This window comes from Lactuca serriola, chromosome 9, assembly GCF_051521515.1.
Source record: "Lactuca serriola cultivar US96UC23 chromosome 9, Lser_US96UC23_V15, whole genome shotgun sequence".
In the NCBI taxonomy this organism is placed as follows: domain Eukaryota; kingdom Viridiplantae; phylum Streptophyta; class Magnoliopsida; order Asterales; family Asteraceae; genus Lactuca; species Lactuca serriola.
Genome location: NC_136416.1, coordinates 142,977,630 through 143,004,078, shown reverse-complemented (window position 1 = coordinate 143,004,078; position 26,449 = coordinate 142,977,630). Strand labels below are relative to the sequence as shown.

The following is a 26,449-nucleotide window of genomic DNA, read 5'->3' as shown; positions in this document are numbered from 1 at the left end:
AGAGAGAGAGAGAGAGAAAGAGAGAGAGAGAGAGGGAGGATCATTTGAGAATTTAAAGTTTCCCGAAAACCCGAGAACTAAAAGTGGACAGTAAGATTAAAAAAACTAAAGACTAAGATTAAAGATGTCATTTTTGTAACTATTAACAATTGTAATGGATATTTGGTTTTAAAAAACAAATTAGAAGGATAATTTAGGTATAAGAAAAAAATAATTCCTACAAATTAAATTAGTTAATCATTTCTCTCTCTCATACACACACAATTTCTCTCTATCACAGTTTCTCAGACTTCAGACGCCGTCTCTTCCGTCTCCACCTCTCGTTCTCTCAACATCGCTGGCAATCGATCTCTGCATCATCTCCGATGGACGATTTGCATCTCGGCCTTAAATCCAACAATCGGTTCGAAAATCGATTGAATTACTGATCTCTCAATCCCAATCTGGGTCCACAATCTACCCTAATCCACAGCTCACACGATGAAGATTGACAATCGACCACAATCATTGTCGATTTCAAAAATAATCACTACATATTTCAACTGGAGGCAAGCAATCGAAGTTAATCCTTCTTCATAGTGTCGTAACCCAAGAGCTTGTTACACATTCAGATGAACTGAATCTTTGTTTTCTTCTTTTCCACCGTTCATGGCGGCAGATCTCACTTTCAGGTAATGCTTCACTTGCATTCTCGTTTTCACTTTATCGATTATTGTTTTCATTAGTTCATCTTCTTCATTGTTATTTGTTCGTGGAAAAAGAGAAGAGTTTGGCAACTTGTACTTTCATGGGAAGGTATGACTGGTCACCGGTGTATTATTAGAGCTCTCACCTACCCGTCCTGTCTCTGAAAACCCCAAATCCCAAACCAAACCCACCTTCTTCGACTAGTTCAATTCTAGTCAAGGAGAACCAGGAGCATCTCTCTGGCCGGAGAAAATGGCCTCACCGTCACAGAGCAACTTGTTCGTGGTACGCCCGATGGAGTCTCCGGCGACCGTAGCTCCTCGATTTACGGTGGCGATCACATTCAATTCACACAGCGGAGCAGCAGGTTCCGAAAATGTTTCTAAATTGAGCATTAAAAGAAGTGGTAGAAGAAGTAAGTTAGTTTTGGTGTCTTCACTGGGTAATCACAGCAACAGTAGCACCGATAGCGATGGTAATAGTAATAACAAGGGCAAGGCGACATCATCAGTGCCTAGCTCGAATTATGTCGTACCCTTGGACAATCCCTCCTACTCATGCATCACTCGTCCCGTAGATGAGATTCTTCGAGACCTCAATAAGCGGATCCCTAATAACATCATCGTTAAATATCCGGATAGTATCCAAGCGACGTCCATCCCCTGGTAAATTTCAGTACACTCACTCAAACTCTCTCCAAGCACCAATTTTTGTATATGTCTTCCCCTCTCTTCATTTAATTTGATTTTTTTTTGGTGATCTGAAAATGTATTATAGGTACCATTCCAACAGGATGTTGAGTTTCTATGCTCCAGGTGCTTTTCTTGAACATTGCATTTCCTTTTTCAGGAAATATGTGTTAGTTTCCCAATTTCAATTCTCATTTATAAACCTACCTGGTAGCCAATTTTGATATAATGAATATTTCTATTTTGTAATAATAATTATTTATGCAGGTGTTAGAATTGCTTGAAATAATCCAGTTTAGGTCTCTAGATACAACAATGAAGCATTCCAAGTTTCTTTCTCACACAAAATTTAGACCGGTGGTACAATCCAACTTTTACTTTTTACACCCAAAACATATTTTTACTATAATAAAATCATGATTATTTGAAGAAATTCCTTTTTTGTAGGCTGATGATATTCTAAATGTTGTATTATTATGAAACAAAAATCCAAGTTTTTTTCAAAAAAAAAACTTGGATTTTGTAATTTCAGTTGGAGTTGTAAGAACCATTTTTAAAGTTACTGTAGCAAATCATGCCTGTAAAGTAAGCTTTTCCATAGTTTCAATATGAATTTAGAAAATTACATAGTTTCAATCATGTGATTCACATATCAATTATATGTGATTCCCATGTAAATCACATATGAATTATATGTGATTCCCATGTAAATCACATATGAATTACATGTGATTCCTTGTAAATCACATGTAATTCATATATGAATTACATGTGATTCACATGTATATCACATGTAATTCACAAGTGAATCACATATGAAATATGAATTACATGTGATTCACACATAAAGCACATGTGACTTACATATAAATGTAATTCACAAATGAATCAAATATGAATTACATGTGATTCACATATAAATCGCATGTGATTCACATATAAATCACATGTAATTCACATATAAATCACATGTAATTCATATGTAAATCACGAGTGAATCACATATGAATTACGTCTATATGCACACATGCATTTTGTGTGAGTGCTCTTTGTTTTTATTTTCTTGTGAATTTCACATTTAAATCTTAAAAGATACAATCACATGTGAATAACGAACTTGCAAAACGGATCTGTTTATCATAAAGAGATTCGTTGTTCCTAACCTACTTCACCTTAATTGTTATTTGAACAAGTAAAAGTTATGTCTTGGTCCGAGTGGGGATAACATTTCTCTCCTGCATGTCCATGGAGTTTTGAAAAATCCAAACATCTCAGAGATAGATAGAGACGTTGGAATTTATCGAACGAACCGCAATCCTTCGTATACGTCAGGAATCCATTGATGAGAAGGGGGCAGGGGAAAGCTTGAACCCAATTCCTAAAATGATGAATATGAGCGCAATTGAAATTCCTAAGGAGTTATACATTTGTGTATTGATAAGACCATTCACTATTTCTTAAAGCTTGATCTCTCCCCCGGATGAACCATATAGCCACATTATATAATCGCATATCAATCTTATATGATATATACATATGTATTTTTGTGAAGGTTCTTGCATTAATCATTTTTTTTTATTTTCTTGTAGATCTGAAAGTATTTGTGGAAAATTTGAAGATGTAAAAAGTAAAATTGAAGAAAATATGAAAATCTTGATATGAAGAAATGATAACACTGAATATTTGTAGTTTTTTATTTTTTTTATATATTTTATTGTGTATCGAATAAAATACTTGTACTATTATTTTTATAGATTGATTAATAAAAATAAGATTATTTTATGATTTACTTACGAATATTATAATATAAGAAATATGTATATGTAGCGATAATTAATAAATTTGGAGTTTTTTTATAAAAAAAATTGTAGTTTTTTTACAAATAATGTAGTTTTTAAAAAAAAACAATGCAGTTTTTTTTAAAAAAAAATTGCAGTTTTCTTTTACAAAAATTGTAGTTTTTTTTTTTTTTTTTTTTTGAAAAAAATATAGTTTTTTTTAAAAAAATTACAGTTTTTTTGAAAAAAAAAATGCAGTTTTTTTTCAAAGAATTGCAGTTTTTTTTAATAAATTGTTGTTTTTTAAAGAATTTAATTTTTTTCAATTTTTTTTTAATTAATGTTTTCTGAAAAAATTAAAAAATTTCCATTAAAAAAATTCAAAATTATTTTTAAAAAATATATATCCGAAATTTGGTTTATTATGTTAATTTTGTTCAATAACACAAAAAAAAATAAACAATACATGAGATCGGTAAGATTATAATTATGCCCTTAATAATTTAATTTTAATCTAACGCTCCACCTTTAGCTATCAGGTTTTTGGGAAACTATGAGTTCTCAACCGATTTCACCATATATATATATATATATATATATATATATATATATAAAGGTGGAGCGTTAGATTAAAATTAAATTATTAAGGGCATGATTGTAATCTTACCGATCTCATGTATTTTTTATTTTTTTTTTGTGTTATTGAACAAAATTAACATAATAAACCAAATTTCGGATATATATTTTTTTAAAATAATTTTGAATTTTTTTAATGGAAATTTTTTAATTTTTTCAGAAAACATTAATTAAAAAAAAATTGAAAAAAATTAAATTCTTTAAAATATATATATATATATATATATATATATATATATATATATATATATATATATATATATATATATATATATATATCCGCCTTCAAAATTATATTGTTGAGTATACCATTGTTATATCATGCAATAGAAATGATTATGGGTATTGATATATTTTGTTCATTTATCTAGAAGTTATAGATTTTTTTATTGGAAAACGGTAAATATATTAAATAACATGCCTACATCAAGATGATGCGGACATTAATTACAACGAGAAGTTATAGATGATCTCGACAAATTATAAGTCAATATATGATAATGCATGCTAAGGAAGCACACCCTTACCTTTTTATCTCAATTAGTATCTTTATTCTAATAAAAGAATTGTTTTAATCTCATTTTGACATGTGTCATCCTATTAAACCTCCTAATTAATGCATATTTTATTTTATTTTTGTCATGTGCCACCCTATTATTCTTCATTATTAATGCATGTCATTTATCAACCTATTAATTCTTAATTTTAAATTTTAATTTTCCCACTCTAATTACATTAATTTAATTACATTAGAATAAAAATTAAATTAAAATTAATACAAATTATAAAATGATATAATTTCATATATTTATTTAAATTAATGATTATAATTTTATATAACTAAAAAATATCTCTTAATTAATAATTTATTTGAAATTATTGATTGATAATTTTGAGTTCTCACTATAATAGTTTAATTAATTTTGTAACCATGGTTTCCACGGGTTATAAACTAGTTGTCATGATATACATATCGACTCAGAATTAATTGCACAATGTAGCCTAAGAAAAGTCTCTTTGGAATTAATTGTCATATAAGTTTTTCATGTATCCTAAACAAATATTTCCACTATTTGATTTAGACCTCTTTTAGCTCACAAATTTATGATCAAATTATAAAATAAAGCATATGATGTACATTTGGGAAGACAAGTCTGATTGCCATGTATATGGAATTAATCATATTATATATGATTCCTAATTTCCTAATCTTCATAAACACATTTTCTAAGCATCATTAAAAAATCATAAACACGATTCCATAGTCTCTCTTTTGCGTACTCCATAGGCTAGGGGAAAGAGTTGACTGTTTTCATCCATTTCGACTGCTAAAGAAAAGATTCCTAAGGACTTCCTTTTTTAACGTAGGCATTATATATTAAGGTTACTAGCCGTAATGAGTGAGAAAAATGATTATACAAATTATTGGATAATCAATCGTACAATAAATCAAATTGAACTGGCAACCAAGAGAGACAAATAAGGAACGCAAACGGATAAGAGTCATCTTTCTTCATATGAATAATTGTTCCGTGGTTTGATTTTTTTCTATAGTGTATCAATAGACATAGAGGATGGAAAACTATCTTTATGGATTTGTTTGGATGAAATCATTTCTAACAGTTACATCAATTTGGTAGATGTAAACTATATTAGTGATGCTTAAGAGAAGTTTGTCCTAACCTTAGCTTACATAAGCTGAAAATTTTATGTATATTGAAATGCAAATTTAAAATATGTGATTGAATTGAATCATATCATATAAAGTATATTCAAAATTACTAACCTAGAAAGCAATTCGAAAGGTCCAAGTTCAAAACAATATATGTCGGATCTTGTCTCAAATACTCGAACACTTTGATATACATTTGATAACAAGTTCTTCAGGCAAGAGATCATTTCAGAAAATACCAAAAGTATGATATTTTCCTATATTCTACAACAACATTTAATCATTTTATTAAATATTCCTTCTTGTTTTATGTTTTATGTTTTATTTTTTTGTTTAATTCAATAGTTATTAAATATTCAATATTCAAAGCTAAAAAAAGTTATACTTAGCCAAATAAATCTCATTCAAAGATTACTACAATATTTTAAATTATCTAATTACTAATCTAATTATATTGATGTGGAAACCAAACAGACAAAAGCTACGTGTGTTGCTAACATTCTTAGATAGCAAAACTAAGCTTTTTAAACACTAGGTGGTATTTGTTTTGAAAGTGGTAAAATGTCTTTAGTTTTTTTTCGTATCTGCGGCAGAAGACATGGACCAAAAGTATTTTTCTATGCCTTAATACAAGAAGTGATAAAGAAGTCTTTTTGAGTTCATTTCTCTTCCAGAAAACAAATGGTCTTTTTGGTAAACATCTACTCGCCCGCAAATGTAAGTGCCCAAAAAGTCTTTTTGCCAAAAAACAAACGAACTCTAAATTTAAAGATCATTATCATGCATGACTCATTAAACTCAATTTAGTAGCTCCACAGTTTTTGTTGTTAGAAAACCAAAAGTATCGAACACGAATGACAAAAGTGTATGTTGATTTTTTTTGTATGGTTTTTTGTGTTTTGTTCACGTTGTATAATAAATCTTAAAAAGTAGCATGCCCTAACTTCTCACTTCCAAAATTTAGAATTAGAGAAACCCTATTAGATTCATGTATGTTTCTGTCATATCCATTGAATATTAAATACTCTCTCTGTCCCAATATTATTGCCCACAAACAAAAAACAAATAGATTAAGAAAAACATTAATTACCACTAACTTTATATAATAAAATGACATTTTTGTCCTTACTTTGCATTTAATGTTCCATTAATTGCTTAGTTGGTTAAATAATAATGAAGGAGTATTTTGGTAAAAATATTATTTATTTTTAGAAGTGGACTATTATTTTGAGACAAACCAAAAAGGAAAAATGGACTATAATTTTGGGACAGAGAGAGTATAATTTTCAATCTACCCTTACTAATAAAAGAATAGTTCATGAAATCCACATGTCACTTCCATAGTTCTCCACGTCATCATCTGCTACGTGTCATCATGTTAAACACTAGATGTAAAACTCGTGTATTACACGGGTTGATTAAACAAAATATTAAATATTAAAATATAAACATTAAGTATTTTTTTAAATGGAATTTTAAAATAAGGAATGAAAACCTATTAATTACAATTACTATCAAATTTATTACATTTAATACTTTACATATGTAAATATCACTATTGTAAAAATCTCGACTAGGTCCCGATTAATCTCCGATTAATCCCTAGGCACTACTCGACTGATTAGAGGGCGCCTAGCGATTAATCTCTGCATACATAATGAGTGAAACATTATAAAACGATGAAATTTTTACATTTTGAAGAAGTTTTATCTCAATGGAAACTATTTGAGGCATGATTAGTATTGTATTAATCATATAAACCTATTTTGTTATCATATTAGTGGTATTTACGAACTTTGATATAATATAAGTCATATTTGTTTTTTTTTAAATTCAACAAATTAGCAATTAATGGTACCCAATTAATTCCCCGATTAATCTCCGCCTAGCTGATTAATCCCTTGACCCCAGTCCACCGACTAGCAAATGTCGAACGTTTTTTGCAACCTTGGTAAATATATAAATGTTATGTGGCTTTTTAATTTAAAAATTAAAAAAAAAAACCCAAAAATTGACATATGCATATTATTTATTTCACAAATATAATAAAATGACAAGTGTAAGGATTTATAAGAGATTGACAAGTGGCAAAATAAATTTTTATTTATTACAGTTTTTTTTAAACCGACAAATATATTATAAAAGGTTGCACTAGCAAGTTGCTAGTTAAGCAAAACAGTACAAGGAGAGGAAATAATTAATTTTAACAAGATATCGCCTAATAGCTCTCATCCGCATTTTAGCGGGCTATTACACCATAAATTCCAATCCAAGACATTTATTTATTATAGTTGATTTCCTATATTTATTCAAAGATAAGTGATTCGTACATAATAGTTTTTTGCCATACACAACAATTAATTCATTATATAGTTGTATAATTCAATATTTTAAAGTACCAATTGTTGTTTATGGAGAAAAATTATTGTGTACCGATCAACTTCCTTTTTCAAATTGTAATTTAAATATTGATTACCAAATGATTACCAAAATTATTGGATTAAATATAACTGAAAAGAGAAATTAAAATTTTTCTTACTTTTTGTTTCTATATATCTTCCTATCTAATGAAATGATAACATGTGTCACATTTAATGTTTATTTAATGATATTTTATTATACTAAAATAACAAATGTCATCATTTAATTGGGTACAAAGATTTGTAGGAACAAAAGTAAGAGGAAATTTAATTTCTGAAAATTGAATGCATTAAATACAAATCAGTGATATAGCAATCTTGTTGATTCCATCAGTGTATTTTACGCATGAATTTCTTCCATATTTATCTTTGTCTTCAATTTTTTTAAATGATGCATAAATATAGTTGCTTGATACCGTATATTGATTCAAATTCAAAATTAATCCTCATATTGTTGATTGATACCATATATTGATTCAAATTCAAAATTTCTTAGAGAATTTGGATACCTTTTCTATTAAATTGGATAGCTAGCTTCAATATAATCAGTTGCCTGTTGCTGTAAATCGCAAGAGATCATTAATATACATGGTCACTAATTTCATTACCAAATATACACGATTACTGATTTTATTTATGAAATCCGGTAAGATTTTTGGTGCAACATTATATTCCATCTTCTTCTTCACTGATTTGCTTTTCTTTTTTCCTTCATTTGTGGTTGTAGATGATTCTTGCTAGTAATTATTAGTTGTATCATGTATGTATTTATTTATTTATTTTAATTATTTTTAGTCTTTGTGTCAATATACTTGATTAACTTTGTTGCTTTGTGGTAATCTTTTGTAATGTTTTTTTCTTATTATTTTTTATATCTTAACTTAGATTACAACTAACTTCATCTTTTTTCATCTCAAGGTGAGGCGAGGCGAGGCAGAAGTAAGCTCATCAGCAAGTTCTTCACACTCAAAAAGTTGGTTCTTCGGTTTCTACGGATAGGTTTTCTAAACACTTGATTGCAAAAGCAATTAAAGAAAATTGCATGTAATAAATTGGCACTTAAAAGTAGTAATTTAACTGAGATAATATGTTCTATAAATATTTGTTGTTCAATATGTGCTATGTGCAGGGGACTCGAGGAGGCCAATACGGAATAATTTAATATGTGCAGGTAAGGCCAATACATAGTTAATTCTGGAATCTCTACTTACACATTCATTAATTTTTTTATTTTATTTTTTATTTTTTATTTTTTATTATTATTTTTTTTATCTTTGATATCATGTTTAATATGCTGATCGATTGTGTTTTGGTGCTTAAGTTAATATGGATTGTTTCTTGCTTTTTCTCATTTTGACCTTGTATGAGTGATTACACTCAATGGCTATTTATTGTATCTTTGATATCATGTATAATGTATGTTATATATTTGTATTCAATTATGAAAATATAACGCGTTTATCTTTTTTCTACTTTGCTTGTAATTTCAAGATTCTTGATTTGTTAATTGTTATTACATTTTGAAGTATTTAGATTTTGATCCATGAAAGGTAATGTGCAGGCTAGCAGATCGATAAGGAGCTGAAACCACTCATGTAAGAATTATAAGCAAAACAAAAAAGAAATCGGTTTATCTAAATTAGGATATACGAAATTTTTTGTTCTATTAGTTAAATTTTTTAATGTTATAGGTTGATTTGTATTACTTTTGTGCCATACTACATTTTTGTGATGAAATTCATTGCATGAAAGCAAAAATAGTGTTGATTTTTTTTTGTTCAATTTGGACTTTTTGAAGTCATATACTAGAATATACGATTAATTGTTAACTCGTCCTCTAATTGTTATACAAATTCATAATGATATCCTCAAAACTCAAATAAAATAGTGGCAAATAATGTTATTAAAATATTATTTTATTTATCAAAAAGAAAAAAAATAATAGGAAAAAAATTATTGATTTTATATATATATATATATATATATATATATATATATATATATATATATATATATATATATATATATATATATATTAAGAAAAAAAAAGTTGAGAATGAGGGAATTATTCTCAACCACTCATTTATTTTTGCCGCAAAAGCCTCCGTCGTACCAGCGGAAATGGGAAAGGAATAAACATGTGTTTTCTAACAAAACATGTTTCTTTAAACTATGCTAAGCATTACCTTAATATATACAAAAACATAATTTTTTCGTTTTTATTTTTAATTTTTAAGAAGCTATTTTTATCGAAAAATGATTTTAAATATACCAAAATTCATAATTTTTTATTCTCTACAAATAGACATCCATATTGATATAGTTTTAAGATAAAATAATTTTTTTTTTTATATTTTCAGCTATCGTTATTCATAAGTGAATAAAAACGAATCAGGTTTTTACTACAGTACATTCGTTATTTACTTATGAATAAAAAGCTATGATTAATTTTTTTTACAATTTAAGTATCATTCATATATGAATATAGCATATACTAAACATAGTATATTCATATTTAAATATTAGACGATGCATTCACTTGTGAATATTACATAGTATATTCACTTATGAATATTAGATAATATTTTCATATCTAAATATTACATAGTATTACATGGTATATCACATGTGAATATTACATAGTATATTCATTTGTAAATATTAGATGATATATTCACTTATGAATATTACACAGTATATTCACATATGAATATTACAATGTGTTTTCACAAATATATATAATTTTTATATGTTATTCACATATGAATAACATACAAACTTGCATATTTGTTTTTTTGTTTTAATAATCATACACGGATTCAGGTGAGAAAACATATCCATCCTCTTTAATAAATGAAGATTTTTTTGCCACATGTCAATCTCTCATGAGTTTCGACACTTGTCATTTTGTAGTATTTTTTTAAATAAATATTATCCACTTGTCAATTTTTGATTTGTTTCAATTTTTAAAATTAAAGTTATACTTATATATGTAAAGTATTAAATAAATTGCAATAAATACGTTTATTTATTTCTTATTTTAAAATTGTACATTAAAAAATATATTTTTTTTTACATTTTAATTAAATATCAATTTTTTTTAAATCAATCCGTGTAATACACGGGTCTCACACCTAGTATATGAATATAACATGGTAATTTAGTTTATGCATTTCATCAAACAGTTGGAGTGCATACAATTTAACTTTTTTAAAAATGTTAAAAACATGATACTTTGACTATTTAAATCTTACAAAATAGTAGATAGATAGAGAATTATATGAAATTTTTGAAAAAAACATGATTTTATCTTTTTCTAACCTCAATTTTGAAGTTTTATTTGAGAATCGATGTTGAATGAATGATATGAAGTGGATATTTTGTTGATTATCGATGATGTTGATCTAATAAAGCTGGGAGTATAATTAATCGTAGATGTTGAAGTTCTGATCGTATTCAAGCAGAATTGAAGGCTTGATTAAAAGAACCAAAAACAAATTTTTTTTGTTAACTGTTGAATCGTGTTGATAAACATGTTATTGACAAAGATCGATGATTGATTAACACCGGATGATGTTGATGATAGTTTAACTGAAGAAATCTGGATGATTGTTGAAGGTTGGAGGAGAAATTTGGATGATGAGCGATCGAAATTTCTATACAGTTACGTATTTGAGATTAAAGGTTATTATCATATTTACAAGTTTGTCACCGTGTCTTTTTATGCTTAGATTAAATAAGTGGCTGAGAATGATTCCCCCATTCTCAACCTTTTTTATTTTCTCAATTGAACCCACCTCTCTCTTTCTCTCTCTCTCTCTCTCTCTCTCTCTTTATATATATATATACATACATATATATATATATATATACACACACACACACACACACACACATATATATATATATATATATATATATATATATATATATATATATATATATATATATACCTTCATAAGCATTTAGCCTCAAATGCTGAATTTTGAAAGGTACAAACCATAATGCAATTTGTATAATGAATTTATGCATTAAAATTTTATCTTGTCAACAGTGAAGGAGTCAAAGTTAAACGAACGTTCCCTCTATTTTTCCCTATTGTATTGGTCAAAACTACTTGAATCGGTTAGATCACGTCATATATTATCTCAGTCTTCTCCACAAAAACTAGATCTAATGCTCTATCTTAGACTCATTCAAACTGAGAGTAGATTTGATTTTCAAATCTCAATTTCCCATATGTAGAACAATTTTCCCTTGTATCTCATCATCGCTGCCTATATCACCTATCTTCCGGTGGTAGAATTCTGGAAACCTTAGCCTTCATGCCTCAAGTCTCTACCACCCCTACCTTTGCTTCATCCACCCACTGGCACCACACCACCAGCACCACCACCTTCACTATAAAATACGCTCAAATCTCTTAACTTATAACGGAAACCTACTACTTAAATTATACTTCTCTCTATCTTTCCACACCCAACATTCTTTCTTTGTTAAAAAATTGAGACCTAGAATACGTCCCCCTCACATATAATAGCCATCGACCACTCCCCACTACACAATTGCCATCGGTAAGCACTAGGCGTATTGTTGCTATAAAAAACCACTCACCGCACCACCACTACCAGGTGTTTGCATCTCTCGATATATGTATGTAGGTGTGTATCTGTTGCTATTTGTGTGTATTTATTTGTATCTATGTGTATTTTTGTATTTATTTATGTATTTTTATGTACGTGTGTATATATCAATATATTGATAAATATTTGTGTGTCTTTGTGTTTATCTATGTATGTATTTATGGTATGTTGGTGGATCTATTTGTATTTGTGGTTATTTCTGAAAATTAATCAAATAGTTAGAGTTTAAATAGGCAACAGAAACAAAAACAATGGTTAGGAATATGAGAGGTTGGTTCCTAAATAAACTCAGTTTAATGGACTTAACAAACAATTGTATTTGAAAATGTATGCACAATTTCAAAAAGAAATGGCTCGATTCAAAAGTGCATTGTGGCAGATCTTATATTTAGAGATGATATGGGTTATTTGTAGGTATTACTTCTACCACAACACTAAAAATGTTGAGAAAAAAGAAATGATGAGTTTCCTATTTAAGAGCTTCAAGTATTTCATATTATCATCCTAATTTTTGTTAATTTATTTTTTCCACTGTTCTGAAGTTCATCTTTTTGCTACTATAGTTGTATCTTGGATGAATGGCTTTCAGGATGTTGTAGTTGTACCTTGGGTTAAAGGTTTTGTTGCTACTTAGTTATCAAAAATGAAAAGGACAATTAGTTTTAAAAAAAAAGCATGTTAAGGAATTGTTTCACTTTTATTTATTTCAATTTGTAGATTAAGTAATTTGTTCAACTATCAGATTATTAGAGAGATGAGACTTGGAGCTTGGAGAAAAGGTATGTAAGTTTGACGGACCAGTTTCTCAGTTGAGTGTCTACATGTTTCTGTAGTCTAAATATATTACAATTCTTACGATGTAACTTGTTGTGGTAGTGTCATGAATCGTTCGTTGTTTAACTACACATTTTTCTTCTTATGTAGGTTCTTTTATTATATTAATGCCAAGTGCCAGCCCTGTAAAATTCATATTTGCACAATAGCCCTTCAATGGCTACAAATATGATCCAAATCGTTGGATCAGATGTGTTGTTGGACATGAAGGTGGCTGGAGTTTTACATATAAAAAATAACAAATAAAGAAACTTATAATGAATGAAGTAAAATATCTGTTTTGTGTTGTTGCTTTTAGGAAGACGACGGGCATAATCCAGATCACAAACTGATTTGTTGCAAAACCTTTTGTATGCTTCAACATGCTAAAAAGTATGGTTCTTGATTTTCTTGAATTTAATTTCAAGGTTATAATTATTGATTTGCTTAAACCAATGGTTTATTATTTTGCATTGGTGGAATTTGAACTTAGTTAAAATGAGTTTAGGCAAAGTTTCCACATTTGAGGATGGGAGAAGCGAAGGGATCTGTTGTAACCAAGGTTGTTGCTATGAATTGTGACCCTTAAACTCTTTCTCTCATTTTGGTACTATTCTTATTTATATTCTTATCATGGTGACCTTCTTATATACATTTTCAATTATTAATAAAGAATTTAGTTAACTATTTGTTAATCTACAGGAATCAAGCAATGTATGTGTGACAACCCGAAACTTCTAACCCATGTAATTGATCTGTGTTTCAGCACTAAAACTTGAGTTCATTGTCTTTTATTAAATCTTGTGGTTCCATATGGGTGCTCTAGACTTAGTATAATCTAGATATGAGTCTTAGGAAGGGTTGGAGAGTGTTTAGTATCATAAAATCGGGCCAAACTCACCAAATAAGGTGTGTGCGGCCACACACCCAACTGCAAACACCCTCAACCTCACACCCAATTTAATATATGGATGGATACCCCTTCATTCATTCATTTAGATGTTTCTCTTCCCTCTATCTACTTTCTCTCTCTAAATCATCAACCAAGAACACTTGGAAGGCTTCATAATCGTGATCTACTCCATCTTCAAGCTAAGTATAGTGGTAAAAACTTGAATCCCAAGCTTAAAACTCATTATGTTCATCATATTCATCATCCCTTGAAGGTGTACGACCGCACACCTTCATATGGGGGCAACACACATTCAAAACTCCCAAGTATAAAGAGCATACACTTCAAAATCATCATATGGACTCAAATGAGGAGTGTACGGCCGCACACTCCTGTGTACGGCCGCACACTCTTGTGTGCTGCCTCACACACACTCCTGGCCGCACTCCCTAGTCGCACACTCATTTTCAAGACCATACACCCACTCTAATGCCCATATTTGGCCCTAAACTTGCATAAATCATTAAGTTTGAATCATAGGACACTTATTCTTAGTAATTCCAAGCCCTAAGGATGTTTGCCCATCATGTTTAGTCATGAAACACCTTAGTTCTAACTCATTTATGTGTCGTCACATTAATAATAGGAGCCATAGGCGTTCAGGGCATCCGTTGACACTCGAACCCTACATTAAGCGGTGAGTTCATACCCTACTCTTTCAATGTTTATTTTACTGTTTTCAGGGGGGATACAAGCAAAGTACAAGGAATACTTGTACTCTAAACTTGTTTTTACATGTGTTGCGTTCCATAATTCATATGCTTTTAACACTGATAATCATAACAGATAACAGTTTGAAATCGCAGAACACACTATCGTATTATTTGTGAAAAACATTATAAAATGTTGTATTTTATATTTTCACAAATGGTTTTCCACATTATATCAGTTAAAAGCATAACCTTTGAACTTGAAACATGAAACCTAGTACATTTTTTTGTCCTCGGTAACACTCCATAGAGATACGCGAGTGGAGGATCATCGTTTGCATCAGTACCTTTCTATATTATTACTAGTAAATTTGTTATTCCTATAAATTGGAGACAAGTCCTCGGGAACACTCCACAGAGATACGCGAGTGCAAGACCGCCCCCGTAACTAGAATCTCCTGGAGGGAGAACGTGAATTGAGTGTATAGATCTATACGGGGCTGACTACCCTATACCTGGCTGCTAGCTACAGCCGAACCGAAAGGTTCAAGGGTGACGAAAGTCATAAGGTGATGTGGACTACTTATTGCCATATCTAGTCTATCGTATGGTTATGGAACTCGCAATTTGGATAATAGAGATTTACTAAATAATAATAATGAATAAAGTAACTATGTTTACTTTTTATATATTAGTTTTATATACTTGTTAAACCTAATACATTTCACAAGGACAACCAGGTTTTCGGTATACATCTTTCACATTTGGTAACCAACATTCAGGAAAATATGGGTTTTTCCTGGGGTAATATTTGTACATAACTAGATTCGTGTAACAAATTCAGATAACTAAACTTTACAATTCACAAGGGTAAACATGTTTTCAGTATACATCTTTTACATTACACTTTGGATTTGATAACCCACTTTTAAGAAAATATGGGATTTTCTTGGTGTGTAACTTTTTCAGAAACAAAAAGGAACTTGTACATTTTCAGAAAACAAAACCGCTTATGAACTCACCAGCGTTATGCTAATTTTCAAACTGCTTGTATTCTTAGGTCCGCATTAGACAGGTACCCAATGATTCCTTTTGGCAAAGACGGAGTGCGTTGAAGACTCGTCTTACTTTTGTTCATATATACTATGTATCACACCTGTACAACTTTACTTTCAAACAAATGTAAACTTTATTATATGTAATGTAATGGTTGTTTACTTTACTTACTATGTGCATTGGATTTGATACTCAACGTGGAGTCAACCCCGGAAATGTTTCCGCCTTCGGTTTTCAGGGTGTGACAGATTGGTATCAGAGCCCTTGTTTATAGTGAATAAAGTATACCAAACCTTACATGGTATAAGACTATAAACACTAAGGGGCCTAAGTGCTCTGAACTAAAAGTATACTTCAAAATATAAGTATTTTCAAAAGTATACAAGTATACCGAACCGTCGAGATCCGTAACTACAAGTAGAACAATGTAACAACCCGAAATTTCATGTCAATTCTTGTACCACAACTTGTAATTCGATCCGATCAACCAAATGTCATTTTCAATTTCGTTTCCAATATTCGCCATTTTATTAAGTCATTAATTTATATTGATTTAAAATGACTTAATGGGTGTCTTAATACATATAGAAATCATTTTATCACCCAACTTTAGTGATTGGATTATTTCTAGAAATTTCCATATCGGGTTACGATAACTCAATCGGGTACGACCAAAATCCTCATTTAACGTCGGTATCGGGTAGAATTCGATCGTGTCCAATTCCCGAACACTATATAAACATGATTTAGACTCCATTTGAAGCCTTTGGCCAAATTCACACTAAACTCTTACAACCTTTCTCCTCCAAGCTAGAATTAAGGTCCAAATTTCAAGTTTAAGGCTTCAAATCTTTAAGGTAACCTCTCTAGCATGTTATTCAACATCTTTAGCCTTCAAATTGATGAATTAATTGAGTTTTAGGGTCAAGAACATGAGTTTACGGCCAAGGAGCAAGCTTGGGCCGTAAACTCCATTTTATGGGGTTTTAAGCTCTTAAACTCCTTCCAAGACTCAATTGGACTTTAGATAAGGCTAAGAGACTTTAAGTTATGGACTTTAAACAATTAAAACATGAACTTTGTGAAGTTTGAAGGAGTTTACGGCCAAGGATCATTCTTGGGCCGTAAACTCATTAATCTAGGGTTTTTATGCCTTTAAACCCTTCCAAATCACTTCTATGGCTTAGATATAAATTATAGGACCTTGGATATAGCATTTGGACACTTGAAACATAACTTTTGAAGGACTTATGAGAGTTTACGGCCAAGGGGAGTGCTTGGGCCGTAAACTCCCTAAAACAAGGCATAAAATCAATTTTTAAAGTGTTAGAAAGCCATCTAACACTACCAAAAGCCTTGGAATAAATCAAGGGACCAACCAAAAATAGTTTAAGGGACTAAAACACTTCATTTGTGGGTTTTCTAAGAGTTTACGGCCAAGGCTTGTTCTTGGGCCGTAAACTCCAAAATTTTTGGTGTTAAAATGCAAATTAAACACCCCTAAAGCCTTTAGATGAATTTTAGAAGCCCTTCTATGCAAGTTTTAGACCTTAAAACACATTATATCACCCTATATTAGAGTTTACGGCCATGAAGAGGGTCTCATGGGCCGTAAACTCCATGACACCCCTCAAATGTCCCATAAAACTCATACTAGGTCTTGGAAAAATCCTATAAATCACATGTGATTTGTTTTAACAACTTTTAGCATCATTTTCATAAGGATTAAGGAGTTTACGGCCAGGAGCCTATGCTAGGCCGTAAACTCCCATAAATTAATCATTTTGGTGATTTTAATCCATTCCAAGCATTTAGAACAAATCCTAGAAACATTTCCCATGTCCATGTAAGCCATTTAAGCCATTTAAACACCCAAAACCACACCCACATGAGTTTACGGCCGTAAACTCATGTATGTGTGTGTTTTGTGGTTGTAAACTCATGTAAATGTTTATTTATGGAGAGTAAACTCAAGTCCCAAGTCCCTAGTGCCTTTACCCGTCTTTAAACGCCACCCGGGTCACTCCAAACGCTCATTTTAAGGTGTTTGACCTCATTGGAGTGTAATGTTCCATATGATTAGTGAATATATCCCTAATTGTATATATATGGACCTTATTTCATTTTACATAGGGTCATCGCGAGTAATCAAACCCCGAACCAACGACTAGCATTCAAAACCGACACGTTTCCGAGTCCGGTGAGTTCATACCCCTACCCTTTTTCACTGTTTTCACTGTTTTTAGGGGGAACACAAGCAAAGTACAAGGAAATTCTTGTACTCAAAACATATTTTCAAATGCGTGTTTACTAATTCATATGCTTTTGTTACTGATTACCACAACTGATAACCATTTGAACATGCAGATCACTTAACATATATTTGTGAAATAGGTCTTTAAACTGTTATGTTTTACATATATTTCACAAATGATTTTCCATATTTCATCAGTTAAAAGCATTACATAAGACGTTTGATTATAATACCTGTACACTGTTTTGTCCTCGGTAACACTCCACATATATACGCGAGTGGAGGACTATTCTATTATTACTAGTAAATTTGTTAATCCTGTATAATTGGAGACACGTCCTTGGAGAACACTCCATCAAGGTACGCGAGTGGAGGACTACACCCATAACCAGAATCTCTGGTATTTAGAGAGCGTGACTTGAGTGTATAGATCTATACGGGGCTGACCACCCCACACCTGGCTGCTAGCTACAGCCGAACCGAAATGGTTCAAGGGTGACAAAAGTCATAAGTATGTGGACGACTTATTGCCACATGTGGACTACTTATTGCCACAGGTTTTAGTCTATTGTATGGTTATGGAACTCGCGATTAGGATAACAGAGATTTACATATAGTAATAATGAATCACTTTATACATCTTTTACATCCTTCCCATCTTTCGTAACACTGTAACCAACATTCAGGAAAGTACGGGACTTTCCTGGGGAAAACATGGAAACCAATCACTATTACATCTTTTACATCTTTTCATCGTTTACATTTGAAACCAACATGCAGGAAAGCATGGGGCTTTTCTGGGTAACACTTACCTAACTAGAAAGAGTAACAAACTGGATAACATTACATCTTTTACAATTTGTAATATACAATAAGGAAAGTATGGGACTTTCCTGGTAACACATGATAAGCAAACAGATCAGTTTAATCAGTCAGATAACCAGCTATACATTTTCACATGAATAAACATATTTTCAATTTACAAACTTATCATACCTTTCATTTGTGAATTAATAACTAACTATTAAGAAAATATGGGATTTTCTTAGTACATTCGACATTTCAGAAACAGAAAGGAAACTCGAATCATGTTCACAAACAAAACCACTTATGAACTCACCAGCTTTATGCTGATTTTCAAACCGCTTGTGTTCTCAGGTCAGCATTAGAACAGGTACTCGAAGATTTCTTTTGATAAGAAGATGGAGTACATGAAGACCCGTTTCATTTTTTCTATATATATTATGTATTACAACTGTACAAACTTTACTTTTGAAACAACTGTAAAACTTTATAATGTAATGTAATGGTTGTTTTACTTTACTTACTATGTGCATTGGATTTGATACTCAACGTGGAGTCAACCTCGGAAATGTTTCCGCCTTCGGTTTTCGGGGTGTGACAGATTGGTATCAGAGCCCTTGTTTATAGTGAATGAAGTATACCAAACCTTACATGGTATAAAACTATAAACACTAAAGGGGCCCAAGTGCTCTGAATTAAAAGTATCTTCAAACTACAAGTATTTTCAAAAAGTATACAAGTATACCGAGTCGTCGCTATCCGTAACTACAAGTAGAACCAAACATAAATAATTGGGTGTTGTGTATTATGGTTAAACCTGGGCAGTTATGTAGTCGTGTCTAGGGTCAATATAGCCTGGCCAACTATATTCATTCGAGACACGGCCAACATGTGCTTGGGAGTGACTGTAATATGCGGCATGCCTAAAACTTACCCAATATCCCAAACAACAAATCGTCGCTGCAGCAAATCATGAAATACTATGGGAGTATTTCTTGATCCGTTTCTTTGTAGAAATTCTTGTATACGCGTTAATCCTTGATTATTACTCTTGCGATAAAATGCTCTATATATATAACTCCTTTCTGCCTATTCGCTTAGTATGATACTATGATTGCTTTGATGAGATATCTCCTGTCCCATATCTCTTGATTCAATTCAGAGGACTTATGATCCTCTCTTTCCTGATCTTTTTAGATCAAGATGCCTCCAAGAAAAAGACCCAGCTCAAAGAACAACGATAATCCCTCTTCACCGCCACCCCCTCCCCAGTTTGACCTAGCATCACTCCAAACGATGATGACAGCTGCAATGGTAGCAGCTATGTCGCAGATGAACTCTAATAATTCAGGAGGTGGTTCTCAATCTCAAAACCCTGAGGGTAGTCAGGGACACCAAAGAGGAAATTCTTATAAGGATTTCATGAACGCGAAACCAACATCCTTTAATGGCACTGGAGGTGTCATATCCTTATCCCGATGGTTTGAGAAAATCGAATCCATCTTCGAAATCTGTGCTTGTGCAGAGTCTGATAAAGTTAAATTTGCGGCTTGTACCTTCGAGGATAAAGCCTTGACTTGGTGGAATGGCCGAGTCAAATCTCTGACCTTACCTGTAGCCAATGCCATGGGCTGGGAGGCCATGAAAGAACTTCTCATTGCTGAGTACTGCCCCCGTGGCGAAATGCAAAAATTAGAACACGAGCTGTGGAACTTAAAGATGAAAGGTTCTAACGTTGTTGCGTATATTTCCCGATTTGATGACCTCGCACTTCTCTGCCCGGGATTAGTCACTCCTGAAAACAAAAAGATCGAAAGGTTCATTTGGGGGTTATCTCAACCGACAAAGAGTCATGTTTTGGCTGCTCGTCCGAATACTTATGATAGTGCCAAGACTTTGGCTCAAATTCTGATTGATCACAGCGACGACGTTAAGGAAATCACTACCACTTCTGAACCGACTCAAAGGAGTGGTGAAAAGAGGAAATTCTGGAAAAAGAAGAAGGGTCAATCTTCTCAAGGATCTTCCAAGAAACATCAGACGGTAGCAGTCCATGCTGCTACTGTTACTCTTGTCACTACAGTTTCTGTTATGGGATCCACAGCTTCAACTCCTACCAGTAAATATGCTGGTAATCTTCCCCTGTGTGACAAGTGTAAATACCATCATCATCCTGGTCCTTGCCGAGAATTGTCTTGCACCAGCTGTGGTAAGAAAGGGCACACGATTCGATTCTGCAGAACTCCTACCCAATCAGCCAACCAATCATCGGGAGCAGGTGTTAGTCAAGCCTGTTACAACTGTGGAGAAGTTGGGCATTTCAAAAGGAACTGTCCCAAGAAGTCAACTGTTGATAACACTAGAAGGATTCTAACCATGGGACGAGAGGAAGCGGTTGCTGATCCCACTGTTGTTTCAGGTACGTTCCTTCTCGACAACTCATATGCTAGTATACTTTTCGATTCGGGTGCTGAAAGGAGTTTTGTTAGTCATGCATTCAAACATAATCTAAAACCAAATCCTCAACCATTAACTGAAACGTTTACCGTCGAGATGGCTAACGGTGAGAAAGAACGCGCTAACGATATATTCATAGGTTGTACGCTTACCTTAAACGATCACTCGTTTCCTATAGATCTCATGCCCGTCTCCATTAAGAGCTTTGATGTTATCATTGGCATGGATTGGTTGAGTCCCAATCATGTTGACATTCTTTGTTACGAAAAAGCTATCCGTCTCAATTTTCCTTCGGATCAAACTCTGGTAATCTATGGCGATAAACCCAGTTCCAATCTTCATATCATCTCTTGCATCAAAGCTCGAAAGCTCCTTCGAAAGGAGTGCATTGCATTCTTAGCTCATGTGATCAACAAGAATCAAGAAGTTAAAGACCTCGCGAGCATCCCCGAGGTCTGCAAGTTTCCCGATGTGTTTCCTGAAGAGCTTCCAGGAATTCCTCCCGAACGTCAGGTCGAGTTCCGTATTGACCTAATTCCTGGAGCTACTCCTGTAGCAAAATCTCCGTATCGTCTAGCTCCGGCATAAATGCAGGAGTTATCCAGTCAACTTAATGAGTTGCTCAGTAAGGGATTCATTAGGCCGAGTTCCTCACCCTGGGGAGCTCCGGTTCTGTTTGTCAAGAAGAAAGATGGATCCTTTCGAATGTGTATCGACTATCGTGAACTGAACAAATTGACCGTTAAGAACCGATATCCTCTTCCACGTATAGATGACCTCTTCGATCAACTTCAGGGAGCCAACTACTTTTCTAAGATAGACCTTCGGTCAGGGTACCATCAGTTGCGAGTTCATGAAAGTGATGTGCCCAAAACAGCTTTTAGGACTCGGTATGGACACTACGAGTTCGTAGTGATGCCTTTCGGTCTAACCAATGCACCGGCTGTGTTCATGGACCTTATGAACCGGGTGTGCCGTCCTTTCTTAGACAAATTCGTTATCGTGTTCATTGATGACATCCTCGTTTACTCCCGAAGCGAAGAAGACCACAAACAACACTTGAGGCTAGTGTTGGAGACCCTTAGATCCGAAAAACTATACGCGAAATTTTCCAAATGTGAATTCTGGATACGGAAGGTAACTTTCCTCGGCCACGTGGTGAGTGGGGAAGGTATTCATGTAGATCCTTCCAAGATCAAAGCAATAGAAAATTGGTCGGCACCAAAAACACCCACAGAGATTCGTCAATTCTTGGGTCTCGCCGGCTACTATCGACGATTCATTCAGAATTTTTCCAAAATCGCCAAACCTTTAACCACTCTAACATAGAAAGGTGTACCCTTTTGTTGGAGTGATAAGCAAGAAACTGCATTCCAAACGTTGAAGAAAGCCTTATGTAGCGCACCTGTTCTGTCTCTGCCTGAAGGGACAGAGGATTTCGTCGTCTACTGCGATGCGTCTAATCAAGGTTTAGGCTGTGTGCTTATGCAAAGAGGAAAGGTGATTGCTTACGCCTCAAGGCAGTTGAAGGCACACGAGGTTAACTATACTACACACGACTTAGAACTAGGAGCTGTAGTCTTTGCATTAAAGATTTGGAGACATTATCTCTACGGAACCAAGTGCACAATCTTCACTGATCACAAGAGCCTACAACACATCTTTAATCAAAAAGACTTAAATATGAGGCAACGACGATGGGTTGAATTACTCAGTGATTATGAGTGTGAAATCCGTTACCACCCCGGCAAAGCCAACATGGTAGCAGATGCCCTTAGCCGAAAGGATAGTGCAGACCACAAAGTGAAGAACCAGACGATGACCATCCATTCCAAACTACCCAAGTGTTCTAGTGGGTACGATACCATTTGGGTAATTGTCGATCGTTTGACAAAATCCGCTCACTTCATTCCAATTAAAGAATCATTCAAGATGGAAAGACTTGCGCGAATCTACATCCAGGAAGTAGTACGTCTACACGGTGTACCTGTATCCATTATCTCTGATCGAGATAGCAGGTTTACCTCCAGATTCTGGCAATCCCTTCAGAAAGCCCTTGGAACCAAACTAGATATGAGCACGGCATATCATCCTCAAACCGATGGACAAAGTGAAAGAACAATTCAAACCCTAGAAGACATGCTTAGGGCATGTGTAATCGACTTTGGAAAATCGTGGGATACACATCTATCCTTGATCGAATTCTCATACAACAACAGTTACCACACCAGTATTAGGGCTGCTCCGTTCGAAGCCCTATACGGTCGTAAGTGCAGATCCCCTCTGTGCTGGGCCGAGGTGGGGGATACACAGTTAGCCAGAAATCGAGTTCCCGACAGTGCTCTCACGGGTCCTGAAATCATCCGCGAAACCACCGAAAAGATCATTCAAATCTGTAACCGACTGAAAGCCTCACGTGATCGTCAAAAGAGTTACGCTGATAATCGTCGGAAACCCCTTGAATTCCAGGTTGGAGATCGGGTTCTGTTAAAAGTCTCGCCCTGGAAAGGCACTGTACGTTTTGGTAAACGTGGGAAACTTAATCCAAGGTACATTGGACCCTTTGAGATCCTCTCTAGGATCGGTCCAGTTGCTTACAAACTTCAGTTACCTCACGAACTCAGTAACATTCATCCTGTCTTCCATGTTTCAAATCTCAAAAAGTGCCTATCCGATGAAACCCTAGCGATTCCATTAGACGAGATCGAAATCAATGAAAACCTTAACTTTGTGGAGGAACCAATCGAAATCATGCATCGAGAAATCAAACGTACGAAACAGAGTCGCATCCCGTTGGTGAAGGTTCACTGGAATGCCAAGCGAGGACCGGAGTTCACTTGGGAGCGAGAAGATTCGATTAAACAAAAATATCCACAACTCTTTTCTAATCCATGATTTGCATCTTGTCTTGTGTCTTAAACTTTGAATTTCGGGACGAAATTCCCTCTAACGGGGGGATAATGTAACAACCCGAAATTTCATGTCAATTCTTGTACCACAACTTGTAATTCGATCCGATCAACCAAATGTCATTTTCAATTTCGTTTCCAATATTCGCCATTTTATTAAGTCATTAATTTATATTGATTTAAAATGACTTAATGGGTGTCTTAATACATATAGAAATCATTTTATCACCCAACTTTAGTGATTGGATTATTTCTAGAAATTTCCATATCGGGTTACGGTAACTCAATCGGGTACGACCAAAATCCTCATTTAACGTCGGTATCGGGTAGAATTCGATCGTGTCCAATTCCCGAACACTATATAAACATGATTTAGACTCCATTTGAAGCCTTTGGCCAAATTCACACTAAACTCTTACAACCTCTCTCCTCCAAGCTAGAATTAAGGTCCAAATTTCAAGTTTAAGGCTTCAAATCTTTAAGGTAACCTCTCTAGCATGTTATTCAACATCTTTAGCCTTCAAATTGATGAATTAATTGAGTTTTAGGGTCAAGAACATGAGTTTACAGCCAAGGAGCAAGCTTGGGCCGTAAACTCCATTTTATGGGGTTTTAAGCTCTTAAACTCCTTCCAAGACTCAATTGGACTTTAGATAAGGCTAAGAGACTTTAAGTTATGGACTTTAAACAATTAAAACATGAACTTTGTGAAGTTTGAAGGAGTTTACGGCCAAGGATCATTCTTGGGCCGTAAACTCATTAATCTAGGGTTTTTATGCCTTTAAACCCTTCCAAATCACTTCTATGGCTTAGATATAAATTATAGGACCTTGGATATAGCATTTGGACACTTGAAACATAACTTTTGAAGGACTTATGAGAGTTTACGGCCAAGGGGAGTGCTTGGGCCGTAAACTCCCTAAAACAAGGCATAAAATCAATTTTTAAAGTGTTAGAAAGCCATCCAACACTACCAAAAGCCTTGGAATAAATCAAGGGACCAACCAAAAATAGTTTAAGGGACTAAAACACTTCATTTGTGGGTTTTCTAAGAGTTTACGGCCAAGGCTTGTTCTTGGGCCGTAAACTCCAAAATTTTTGGTGTTAAAATGCAAATTAAACACCCCTAAAGCCTTTAGATGAATTTTAGAAGCCCTTCTATGCAAGTTTTAGACCTTAAAACACATTATATCACCCTATATTAGAGTTTACGGCCATGAAGAGGGTCTCATGGGCCGTAAACTCCATGACACCCCTCAAATGTCCCATAAAACTCATACTAGGTCTTGGAAAAATCCTATAAATCACATGTGATTTGTTTTAACAACTTTTAGCATCATTTTCATAAGGATTAAGGAGTTTACGGCCAGGAGCCTATGCTAGGCCGTAAACTCCCATAAATTAATCATTTTGGTGATTTTAATCCATTCCAAGCATTTAGAACAAATCCTAGAAACATTTCCCATGTCCATGTAAGCCATTTAAGCCATTTAAACACCCAAAACCACACCCACATGAGTTTACGGCCGTAAACTCATGTATGTGTGTGTTTTGTGGTTGTAAACTCATGTAAATGTTTATTTATGGAGAGTAAACTCAAGTCCCAAGTCCCTAGTGCCTTTACCCGTCTTTAAACGCCACCCGGGTCACTCCAAACGCTCATTTTAAGGTGTTTGACCTCATTGGAGTGTAATGTTCCATATGATTAGTGAATATATCCCTAATTGTATATATATGGACCTTATTTCATTTTACATAGGGTCATCGCGAGTAATCAAACCCCGAACCAACGACTAGCATTCAAAACCGACACGTTTCCGAGTCCGGTGAGTTCATACCCCTACCCTTTTTCACTGTTTTCACTGTTTTTAGGGGGAACACAAGCAAAGTACAAGGAAATTCTTGTACTCAAAACATATTTTCAAATGCGTGTTTACTAATTCATATGCTTTTGTTACTGATTACCACAACTGATAACCATTTGAACATGCAGATCACTTAACATATATTTGTGAAATAGGTCTTTAAA

At 33.4% G+C, this 26,449-nt stretch overlaps 1 protein-coding gene across 5 annotated transcripts; it reads left to right on the top strand.

Moving 5' to 3' along the window:
- The first annotated feature begins 244 nt into the window (after nt 1–244).
- LOC145073888 (uncharacterized) lies at nt 245–3,165 on the top strand. 5 transcript variants are annotated; one of them, XR_013691589.1, is made up of 5 exons: nt 245–671; nt 762–1,352; nt 1,465–1,502; nt 1,644–1,736; nt 2,966–3,165. XR_013691589.1 is itself a non-coding variant. In XM_079020360.1 (4 exons), exons 2-4 carry the CDS (start codon nt 940–942, stop codon nt 2,998–3,000), a joined length of 486 nt encoding a protein of 161 aa, XP_078876486.1. In that variant the 5' UTR covers nt 245–671; nt 762–939; the 3' UTR covers nt 3,001–3,165. The 5 variants fall into 5 exon arrangements, 3 of the variants coding, with proteins under 3 accessions (XP_078876486.1, XP_078876487.1, XP_078876485.1); XR_013691588.1 differs by lacking the exon at nt 2,966–3,165 and adding an exon at nt 1,824–2,927; XM_079020360.1 differs by lacking the exon at nt 1,644–1,736.
- The last annotated feature ends 23,284 nt before the right edge of the window (nt 3,166–26,449 follow it).